The following is a 12,440-nucleotide window of genomic DNA, read 5'->3' as shown; positions in this document are numbered from 1 at the left end:
GCCAGGACTGCCTTCTACCTCACTCCTTCCTGTGTTTCACCGGGGCCCTGCTTTTCTTCTCATAAACGTCCCTGATACACTAATTTGTTTACTCTGAGCTCTTTCACTGCCTTTTTCCTGCTACAAAACACATAGGACCTGATTCACAAATGTAACTTTTGAGTAAGTGTACATTTTTTAGTAAGTTTAATACTGAGTATTCAGAAACTGCACATGTGTAGTACAGTGCACTTTTGTAGTAAGTCCAGCACTACTTAGATGGTCAGTGACTGGAACTGCAACCCCCTCCAATAGAAAGGAAAGGGGCGTACTACAAAAAATGTTAATTTCTACAAAAGTGCAGTTTGTGAATACTATAAAGTAGTAAACTTACTCAGAAGTGTAAACTGCTACAAAAGTGCAGTTGGTGAATATAATAAAGTAGTAAACTTATTAAAAGGTGTAACTTACTACAAACGTGCAGTTTGTGAATAGCACTTTGTAGTAAGTTTTACAGTAGTACTGTAGTACTATAGAACTTGCTACAACAGGCAGTTTGTAAATTAGGTCATTACACTTGAATTTACCTTGCCCAACCTGCTCTCAATACTGCCTAAATATTTTGTGCCAGGGTGGTTGGTGGGCTTGCAACGCAAAATGGAAATTTAATTCCCTTCTGTGTCTAATTCCTTTCTGTGCATGCGAGCAAACTGGGATATCAGAGTTTGCGCAGCTGATACACCTCTGTAAGACCTCTTTTCCTCGTGTAAGTGACAGCAGAATTGTCTGACGAACGTTACACTTGGAAAACAACATTTGAGTGTGGCAGACCTGTAGTAACTGTAATCCCAATTGAGATACAAACTTGCCTTTGTGCTTGAATATCGTTTTCTTAGTGAAAGGTTGTTGATGAGTATTAGGCACCTTGACACAAGGCATACAGGCAGGCACAAACATCTTTTGTGCACTGAATCCTAGGAATGTTCACAGGGACTAAAAATGCAATATAAGCCATGCATGACTGCCATTTCCCGTCACCAAATGGCTAGCAATGTGTACATATTTTAAATTGGTTTAGAATTTTAATAACATAAAATATGTTTCTACTTGTAGATGAACAGTGAACAACGCAGACGAAGAGTGAGTATATGCGTTTTCACCTTAAAATATTAAACCTTTTGTTTGAACTGCCACCAGGGACAGAATACCATTCTCATTTATTTATAGCATCTTGATATGCTAGCCAGTGGCAACATGCTTTTTATTTCTAGGTTTTGTTGATGGGTGAATGGGTCTGTTATCTGAATCATTTTATCTACTTTGATGCGTGTATTGAGCTCACTTCTTATCATACCTTCATGTTGCAAATAGTTTGACTGCCGCCCCTATACACCTGACGATCATCCACTTAGTTGATTAGTCTCTGTGTCATATCCGCCAAACAGTGTCTGTGAACCTTATAAACTCCACAGGAGCAGTTACTACAAAAGAAATGTAGGCCTCTTGTGGGAGAGGTAGGGGTTAGGATGGAAGTTCCATGACTTAGAAGGGCATGGATTACGAGAATACCCCTCAGCAGAAACACACACTTGAGAATCATCGCAGGGCCCCCGTAGGACCCTCTGACAAGACACTGTGGAGGTGATTTCTTTTTTTGATTCATACATTCACAACAATGTCCAATATAACTGTGATTCAAAATGAATGTGGGACTTGGAAACAGGAGTGCAGTGTCCATTTACCCAGCACAGTGTTGAGAGTAGAGGATTGTGGTATGAAAGAATTTAACTAAGGTATTCCATGTTCATCGTCTTGTCACGACCTCTGCAACAAGGAAGAACAGATGAAGTCTGGTATGCAATTTTTGCACTGGTGAGTAGGAAGAATGTTCCCTGGCTGACAAGTGCAAACCTTGCCACAATCTTATTGTGCCCAGTGTCTGAATTAGTCAGAACAAGGCTGGCATCTACTGAAGAGGCAACAGGGGAAAGCATTTGTCCAATGTGAAATCAACAACTTTCCCCCGAATGTAACATCCTGCCTGAACTCGCTGCCAGCTTTTGCCACCTTAGGCAGAAAGTCAGTAAGATGACATTCATCGTATAAACATTAACGAAGCATATAAGTCCCCTTTCCGGCAACCCTTCACAATTATATATCTAATCTCCTTTTCAGTGTATACAAAAAGTGTTTTAGATGGGTCGCCAGGTTTAATCCAAGTCAGAACATGCCTAGGATGAGTAGGTTGCAAATTACAGTTTCCCATCCATCTGGTTTGCAATTTGGGGCCACATGTACGAAATACAGGTTTTGCGACTCACAAATTGCGAATCTGAGTCGCAAAACCTTATCTACAACAGTGTCAGTGACACTGTTTGCGATTCGCAAGGGGGTCGCAAATGACCTACCTCATGAGTATTCATGAGGTAGGTCAGAATTTGCGACCCCATTGGGAATAGCCACCTGTTCTGCCTTCCTACATATCTCCTATCGGAGCTTACAGAACCTCTCTGGAATGCACTTCTGAGTTCAAAGAAGACCTTTATTGTTGTTAATTCTTCCCCACCCACAAGTTCTTGAGAGACAAATTATTAGATTTCTAGCAGACAACGTAGTTGCAGCAATGAAAGCAAAATATATCACAGTACTTCTCAGTTGCAATGTACACAGCAAATATATATATATGATTATAGTAGCAAAGCATAAAAGTCAAAATTCATCACCGTATGGGCAAGTAGGGCCTATCTTCAGCTTCATCTTTCTGGGGTCTGCAAGTTGATGACTCCGGTCAACTGCGAGAAAGAGATTATCTACCCAAACGGGAGACTGGCAACTGACGTCTAGCTCCAGCCTGAAGTCAAGCAGATTCGAATCTAACTCACTGTAGCCCAGAGCCATCCTTAAAAGCAAACTCAGTGTGAGATTTGAACGGCCTTGGAGAATGGCCAGTTCTCCGAGCCATTCCGCTCTCAGACTGGATTGCGAGGTAAACACAAAATCTACGTGCTCTTATCAGCTAAGGTCTGGTGTGAAGAAAACAGCTTGGTTCATCTTGTGGAAAAACATAACTTGGAAAAACACAGACATCTCTGCAATGTCTCAACTACAATGTCTAACTCCACGTTAAAGCCAATAGGCAGCTAACCTAAATATCACATGTAATGTCTAATGTCATGTCAAAGCCAATAGGAAGCTAACCTAAATATCAAATGTAATGTCTAATATCATGTCAAAGCCAATAGGCAGCTGAGCTGAATACAAAATGTAATGTCTAATATCATGTCAAAGCCAATAGGCAGCTGAACTGAATACAAAATGTAATGGCTAATGCCATGTCAAAGCCAATAGGCGGCTAAACTGAATACAGAATGTAATAGCTAACTCCATGTTAAAGCCAATAGGCAGCTAAACTGAACAAAACATACAAGGTGCTACTGGTGAACATTGAGCAACTAATATGCGCAGTGGTGAAACACAAAGCCATTGGTCAAACACAATTAATAGTATCACATTCCACCCTATGACCAATGAATTTTTGGTTTCACACACCTCTTATTTCAAACAAAAACCATCAACACAAAAAAACATTATAAGCAAATCAGATTTGAATGATCAAAGCAATCACTGTAAAGCAATGGAAGTGGATTAACCTATAGATCTCATAACCTTTCACATCAGATACATCTACACAGAAAAGACTGAAACTTTTATACTCTGAATGAGATTATAGTGTCTCTAAAATAGCAATTTGATGTAGCATGAGTTTTACTCATGTAAAGGTGCACGGTCCACCTGAAAGGTTTGCTGGAAGGTTATCGAAAGTCAGAGTTCCACACAAAAAAACACAGAGAGTTAACTGTTAAGGTTGCTTAGTTCCAGTGGAAGAATGTAATCAAACAAGTTGAGCTTGAACTGAAGGCGCCATTTGCGCAAAATGGATCCATGGTGCTTGTACTTTACTCAGTCAGGTTCAGGTTGGGGGTTCGGTCCCTTCCCCGACCCCACACGCACACACCCAAAGGGAGACCACACAGCACACTCAGGGACAGTGGCGAAACGTGGTAGGATCTGCAAAAGAAAAAAGTATGACTTTTCTTGCAAATAACATTTGTCATCTGAAATGTGCCCTTCCTCTTTTCCCTGTTTTATAATCAGCAGGATGTTTTTGGGGCCCTTTGTTATGATTTCTGCAGGTTCTGGAGGGTCATCTGGGGCTTCAACCCACACCTCAGCACAGAGGTTTTTATCTGCTGCACCACAGCTTCCCTTTTCTTGCACTGTCAGCAGGGCTGGGGCAGACTCATACTTTACCAAACCTCCATTCACTGCACTTTTGACAAGTTGGGCCATTCTGTCTCCAATTTGTATGAATGAATCATATTCTTTTCTAGTTATCAACATAATTTTGATTTTTCCTTGGTAATCTGCAGCAATCACTCCCCCTAAAACCTGATCAATTTGCCATATCTGTCCTGGTAACTTTCCTCTCCCCAACTGCTCTGTGACTGTTTGTGGGACAGATTGCTGTTGTGCGTGCTGCACAGTTTTTATCAAATCTAGGGGAATGTGCATCTCTCTCATCTCTGCCCACCTGTAAGTGGCTTTTTCTCCCAGCTGTTCACATTTCTGGTGCACCCACTTAGCCATCCCCACTAAGTCAGAATTCTGGGTGTACACTTCTCTCTCTGAATTTTTCTCTTTAACATCTGCAAGGGAATTGAACCAGTTATGTACAAGCCATGTGGAAAACCAAACGGCTAAACCATTGGCAGTGAACCAAGAATCAGTGTAAAAATGACACATCTCACGCAGCTCTTGCTTTAAAGTCTGACACACATTGTACAACACTGTTCCTTCTACTGTGCTAGAAAACAACATTTCAGTCAATGAATCATTAGTCAAACAAACATGCTTTTTATCCTCAGGGGACACAAAATCAAATGGTGCACTCAATTTCACTGGTGACTCTTTTACCTGTGGTACTCTCTGCACCCTCTCCACATCCTGAAAAGGGGCTTGTGGCACCTCTTCATGTAGGGCTGCAGTAACTCTAGCTCTGGCTTGCATGTACCAGATCCAGTGTATGATCCTAGCTAGGGGCACTCTTTTCTTCCCCTGTCCCTGATTTACATGTAAATCAGTGTTTCCCTCTTGCACTGCCCAGAAACCTAAAGTCTGCATTATTTAATTTGCCAAATCACAAGCGCGCAGCTGCTTATAATTTTTCCTAGTGACTTTATACCAAAGTGTTAAGATTTCACTCAGATGAGGGCTATACTGTTTCCAAAAATCAAACAAGCAAATGAAACTCGGTGTCTCTTGCTTAGTGCAAACAGTAAGAAACTCTAAAATCTTTTGTTTTACTTGTGCCAGTAACTGCACATTTTGCGACGGTACCTCGCAAATCACATTCTGAGCTCTGTTCTCCGTGTTATCAGTTAAGGAATGCACTTTGACTGCCAAAGACTGAGGGATATTTTGTTTTATGCCCGGTACACACGGAGGCTCAGACTGGCTCACAGCTGTCTTAACCCCCTCATTACTGGAATGGAAAAAGACAGATTCTTCTAAAACAGCAGTTTTATAGCTTTCAGCATTATCTTGCATTAATGTGTTCAGGTTAATTTGCTCACGTAAATTCTTATTTTCATGTTCTAACTGCCTACATCTCTCCTGCATTTTTCGGTAAGCAGATAAAAGTATCCAAACCCTTCTGTCAGGAACAAAAGGAACATCATTGCTTTCAAAAGGCACATTTTCTAAATATGCTTTATCACAGCAAGAAAACATGTTTCTCCTAGCACCATCAGGCAGTTTAACTACACATGCATTTTCAAACATGGTCTGCCGTGCTTCTGTAATTCTATAAACAACAGAAAACAATTACACTTTTAAATTGTGCACGTAGAAATCTATAATTCGACTTTCAAGACTGCTGACTACGCCATAATGTTCTGCCTTCCTACATATCTCCTATCAGAGCTTACAGAACCTCTCTGGAATGCACTTCTGAGTTCAAAGAAGACCTTTATTGTTGTTAATTCTTCTCCACCCACAAGTTCTTGAGAAACAAATTATTAGATTTCTAGCACACAACGTAGTCGCAGCAATGAAAGCAAAATATATCACAGTACTTCTCAGTTGCAATGTACACAGCAAATATATATATATGATTATAGTAGCAGAGCATAAAAGTCAAAATTCATCACCGTATGGGCAAGTAGGGCCTATCTTCAGCTTCATCTTTCTGGGGTCTGCAAGTTGATGACTCCGGTCAACTGCGAGAAAGAGATTATCTACCCAAACGGGAGACTGGCAACTGACGTCTAGCTCCAGCCTGAAGTCAAGCAGATTCGAATCTAACTCACTGTAGCCCAGAGCCATCCTTAAAAGCAAACTCAGTGTGAGATTTGAACGGCCTTGGAGAATGGCCAGTTCTCCGAGCCATTCCGCTCTCAGACTGGATTGCGAGGTAAACACAAAATCTACGTGCTCTTATCAGCTAAGGTCTGGTGTGAAGAAAACAGCTTGGTTCATCTTGTGGAAAAACATAACTTGGAAAAACACAGACATCTCTGCAATGTCTCAACTACAATGTCTAACTCCACGTTAAAGCCAATAGGCAGCTAACCTAAATATCACATGTAATGTCTAATATCATGTGAAAGCCAATAGGCAGCTGAACTGAATACAAAATGTAATGGCTAATGCCATGTCAAAGCCAATAGGCGGCTAAACTGAATACAGAATGTAATGGCTAACTCCATGTTAAAGCCAATAGGCAGCTAAACTGAACAAAACATACCATGTGCTACTGGTGAACATTGAGCAACTAATATGCACAGTGGTGAAACACAAAGTCATTGGTCAAACACAATTAATAGCATCACACCACCCTCACAGGGTTGGTGGCCTGCTGGAGACAGCAGACCACCATGTCTGTGACTGCATTTAAATAAAGCAGTTTTTTTTTTTTAAATGCAGCACGTTTTCCTTAAAGGAAAACGAGATGCATTTCAAAAACAAAAAATGAAAAGTTTTCTTTTAATTTTTCCAGAGCAGGCAGTGGTCTGTAGGACCACTGCCTGCTCTGAAAAAATGTTTTCGCTGCCATTCACAAAGGGGAAGGGGCCACATGGGGACCCCTTCCCGTTTGCGAATGGGTTAGCACCAGTTTGAAACTGGTGCTAACTGTGATTGTTTTGTGACCGCCTTTGCAGTCACAAAACAATCATACATGGGACTGCGACTCACAATTCGGAACGGAATACCCCTTCCTAATTGCGATTCGCAAACCCTTTTTGCGATGCGGTAAATAGATTACTGAATCGCAAAAATGGGTCTGTACATCCCAAATTGCATTTTGCACGTCGCAAACGGCCCGATTTGCTGTTTGTGATGGCAAAATGCTTCGTACATGTGGCCCTTAAATTCTTGCTTCAAAAAAATGCATACTTGCTGTATGAAGGCAAATTGAATGTCTTGACGTATCAAATAAGGCAGCGCCCTATGGCATTTGGTCAACTGAGACAGATCTCTTAAATTCCAGGTCATAAATCAGTATCCATTACTGAGGGCCTTGTTGAAGCAATCTAAACGTGCACTATTCCCAGTCGCCACCCTAGAACAATCAATGCAACCCCAGCCCCAAGTTAATCATGTGGGAGTGAGAGAGTGACCTGATGAGCTTGACACAGGTTTGTACAGATGTTTATACAAGCACCCAACAACTGATCCAACCTTCATAGGCCAGAGTACGCAAGAAGTTATGGCATCTGTATTAGGTAGTAGGGCAATAGTCATTTGGCCTGAAGGGAGAAAGCTGAAATGGAAACGAAAACATATAACCTTCACAGGACTAGAATCACTCCAGTTGAACTAAACTTGAAAATGTAGAACACACTCCACACCATGAGGGTACCAGCCACTGAGCCATATCAAGGGATAACCGCAAGCATGAACCATGAATGTTCACCTACCAAAGTGACCATCCATCCCCTTGACCCTACCTTTCCTTGCCTAGAAACATTGTCGTGTTTCTTCCAGGCAATGTAATTTTCAGGGAGGGAATTACCAATCATCAATGAAGGAAAAAGGAGTAAACGCAACACTGCCCTCACCATCCCAGCAGGAATCCTGAAATAAGTGAGCTATTTAAAGTCATCCAAGAACACATCTTGGTATGCAGACAAGGAGATTCCAGTCTCTGCTTCGCTTCACTGGGCAGGTGTTCTGAATCTGAGTCAGAATCGCTGCAGATAGCAGCAGCAAGATCATCTCAGTGCAGAACACCTGCGCTAATAACTACGTCAACTCATTTTTTTATCATTGGAATATCTCAGCTCTTGTGCAAAATCCTAGAATTCAATTATAATTTTTTCAGGTTTCCAAATAAAACCAAATAAACAACAAGCATGCCCAAGAGGTATTTAACCGTGTTCATAGTGTAAAACAATACACAGGAAATGGTGTCCCAATAAAAACAATACACATTTAGGAAATAAACCTTGCTCTTTTAAGAATCTATGAAGTCTGCACTATTAAATTAATCCCAGCATAGTGTATTTTAAGCAGTTGGGGTTTCTTGATAGACCAACACCAGGGTTTTAATTTTTCGTCTTTCATTCAACATCTTTTTTTCTTTTTACCTTTTCCATTGGAATAAGGGTTTATTTTCCCCCCACCTTTCCAGATGCTGTTTCTCCTGGCTGTGGCTTTTGGCCATTAGGGCAGCATTTATTGATAAACGTCTAGCTTGCAGGGAAGAAATGTTAGGGAATGATGACAATGATGTCTGTAAGGTTTGTCTTCCTGGCTCTCACTCCATCAAGGACAGTGGGATTTGTCAAAAAATATCACATCGCCGGCTGAGGATTAGGGAGCATTTAATCTTCGGGCAATGAAATACAAGACAAGGCTTAAAACTTCAACTCCCTCATCCAATACTGCTTTGAGTGGTAGAGATCCCTATGCCACTCTCTTCCTCCAATGATGCTGCTTCTGCCACTTTTGGAGGTGAATGGACAGTAACTCATCATCACTAGGACACTCTATCCTGGCCATCGTCAAGGCTGTCGATGTTGAACAGCTGGAGGACGAAACGTAGGAGTTTGAGGTCAACACATTGGATGACGAGACATACCCGTACCTCGATGTTGAGAAATTCTGAGATATCTGGGTTAAAGTAAAAGCATCTGTTCAGAGACCTATCTACGTTGCTGGGCTCCCTATCATTCAGAGTATCTCACTCTTTGCCAAAACCTCAGTCACTTTTAACTTTTAAGACCTGGAAAAGATTTGGCCCATCTCCAAATATGACATCCCGATAGTGAGAATGTAGCAGGTGCTGTTTTTTAGAATGATTTCCAGTCCTTTTCTCCTGCATCAAATTCTTCACAGAGGGTTCTTCTGCAACAGCCCCCTCAGCTGTATTTAGATTTCTCAGTTTCTCCATGGTCCGAAGAGCCTGCATTTAAGTTTGTCATGACACTATGAGGGCAGAATGATCGACATCTAGACATTTACACAAGAGACACAGATAAGAAAAAAGACCCTCATTGGTCTCCAATTAGAATCTCTTTCTAAAAAATGGAGATGATGCAGGTCTTCATCTCAAGCTCCAGACTTGGATGGGTCATCACTGATCTCGACTATTGATGACCTAATGGACTCTCATGAGCTCTTGAATAGTGCATTAAAAAGGTTTAATCTCAAGGCAACAACTCCTGAAGTCAGCATTTTAATCATTTTTTAAACAATTCAAACAAAACCTCAAGGTCAAACTATTATTTTGCTAGTTCCCATACCTTTGAAACCTAACAGTCACTAATGGATTATACCTTCTTTGTATGGTCTGTCAAACGTCACTTGGAAAATAAGTTTCCCTAACCCTAAGTTCTAGAGGGAAGTGTTGCCTGTAGATTCCTTATTTGTGGTAGGCGCAAAGGACCAATATTTTGCAGCTGGATCAATTTGTCTTAATCTGCTAAAAAAAAAAAACACTAGAACAAAGAGAGAGTAGGAAATGGGATTTCTGCAAACTTTGGTATAGTGAAAGCTGCCAAGTTGTCTGTGCTTTTGAGTACCCTGTTTTGCTTTCTGTGGAGTTTCAATGAATCAGTTCCTGGAGTCCCTTTCAATGAAAAATAGGGATAACGTGCTTGAAATAGTAAAGGAAGGCATTTTAACTTCAGATAGCCTGATAGTTGCAGCTAGAGATATTACTGATCTGGCCACAGCAGGCATTTGTCATGGGATTTCAGTAAGACGTTTGCCTTGGCCTTGGCTTACAACTTTTACCCTTCATGTACAACAAAAGATATTGGGGTTGTCATTCAATGAAACATCTTGATCTGATAGAGACATCTAGATTCAGATTTCTTACTTTAGAATCTTCCCCAGGTGTGAGCCTTGATCCGAAAACGATTTTCCTATAGCACGTCTGCGTGTTGGTAGAGGGCATCGCGTGACTCTGTATCAACCCTGTCCACCGGATGTGACATCAATGTAGTCCATAAAACCCCCTCGCTGATGTGCCAATGTCAGTTTGCTTCTTTTCTGTGCTTGCAATGCAGATCCAGTAATGACCTTCTTCGACGCTTTTAGCCTACTTTGACGTTTTTGTCATTGGAACAGTGTGATTTGTTTCCTGTCCATGTCTCTGGGGTTCAAACCCTGTGGGTCCTGTGAATGACAAATGTTGGCCATGGATCCCCACTCGATTTGTATGTGATGTCTGGGCGAGCACCATGATTGGGAACAGTGCGACTCCTGTCGTCAACTTCAGCCAAAAACTCTGGGGGAGCATCGTATGAAGCTTCTGGCGGTGCGGATGTCAGAGCCGTCCCAGAATTCCTGTTGATCAAGATCCCCTTTGCATCTATTTGTGGGCCCATTCAAGGAGTCATTCTCGTGGATGCCATTCTCCATTGATATCAATAGGTAAGTCCTGATACAAGTGCTCGAAGTCACGGAAGTTGCCAACTTCACAGCATAGAGCCTCCCACCATTCCTCGGTTGACGAGTTGAGGTCGGAGTCTACCCTGAGTCTCTCTCCCTTTCCAGGGACTGGGGCGACTCTTGCCTTCCTCTGGAGTGCCTGTGGGTCCCAAGGAGGTGCAAAGTGCCCTGACTGTGTCCAATCTGGTGGTTTCACCCTTGGCTTCACTTAGGCCTTTAGCCTCAGTTGACAAAGCTGTTACGGTGCCGATGAACAGCCCTTCGGGGTTTCCACTTTCGGTGCCGGTAACCAATCAGCCGACTCCGGCATCTCTGATGGCTGCACCGATCGAAGTCGAATCCCTCTCTCCATCTGAAGTCGAAATCGACATTAAGGAATCACCTTCTCCCTACCAGTCGACTTCTCGTACGGCCCCATTCATGCCGGTTATCCCTGATCTTCCTCCACTTTCAGGAGAGTCCACTCATGTTTGCCCTTCTGAGGGACATGATGGACAGGTGGTAGAGGAGTTGGATATTCATCAACCTCAGTGAGAGGGCAGCTGGCTAGCTGACTTACCTGCAGATAGTGAGATAGTGGCTTGGATTCTTCCCCAGTCTCAGGCCTACCGAATACTCCCCAGGACTTGCTACGGTGGAGCGCTCCTCTCCTGCTGACATGCTGAGAAGGGTTATTGCAGGCTTGGATCTAACACATCCTTCACTGGAATTAACTTCGGATCCCCTAATTGATGTTCTCCATCAAGGCCAAACAGGGTTTGAACCACTGTTTCCTTACAGGGAAGCCCTACATAACATTTTGTTGGGGGCTTGGTCCAAGTCTGATAGAGGGGGGTCCATGATGATCGGGCAATTTCTCACAGGCAGGACCTGCCCCTGGTGATCCACCTTGTCTCCTAAGACATCCTACTCATCGAATTTTGGTGGTACAGGCTGCCTTGGCCTCCCATGATATTGAGTCTCTCCCACATGCCCCATCTGATGGAGGTTCCAGGAGTCTAGACCCTGTGGCAGGCATATTTTTCCCCCACAAGTTCTTCTCTATGCTCTGTAAATACATCTTGTGTTCTACGATGTTTCTCTCATTCATTATGGGACTCATTGTCAAACATCTTGCCTCCGCTTCCAGAAGATATCAGGAGCACTCATACCTCTGTCATTCAAGATGGCCAGCAAGTAGCTAAACTAATCATTTGCTGTAGTATGGATACTACTGACTCTATTGGTTGAGCTAGGCTTCCTCAGTTGCGCTACATCACCGTGCCTGTTTATTACATACCTCCGGATTTCCAGAACCAGTCCAAGTCACATTGCTTGCCTTTTGATTGTGCCCATTTATTTGATGCACAGGCAGAATCCATTTTAAGGTGTTTTCATGACAGTAGGGGGAGAATGGCGAATTTGCTTGGTTCTTTTCTACCCTTTAGCTAGTAGGAGGTTATTTGTCTTTACTTATTTCACAGCTATGTGTGTTCCACCTAATGGTGGAACCTGGTGAGTGT

General features: G+C 42.4%; 1 protein-coding gene across 1 annotated transcript in view; it reads left to right on the top strand.

Annotated features, from left to right (window-relative positions):
- Window positions 1-12,440, top strand: part of DNAH12 (dynein axonemal heavy chain 12) — a 937,015-nt gene that overhangs the window by 43,162 nt on the left and 881,413 nt on the right. The window contains exon 4 of the mRNA XM_069206470.1: window positions 1,093-1,119. Coding sequence (XP_069062571.1) covers window positions 1,093-1,119 — 27 coding nt within the window. The remainder of the gene's footprint in view (window positions 1-1,092; window positions 1,120-12,440) is intronic.

This window comes from Pleurodeles waltl, chromosome 9, assembly GCF_031143425.1.
Source record: "Pleurodeles waltl isolate 20211129_DDA chromosome 9, aPleWal1.hap1.20221129, whole genome shotgun sequence".
Lineage (NCBI taxonomy): Eukaryota > Metazoa > Chordata > Amphibia > Caudata > Salamandridae > Pleurodeles > Pleurodeles waltl.
The sequence above is the reverse complement of the archived record's forward strand: the minus strand, read 5'-3'. Positions and strand labels throughout refer to the sequence as shown.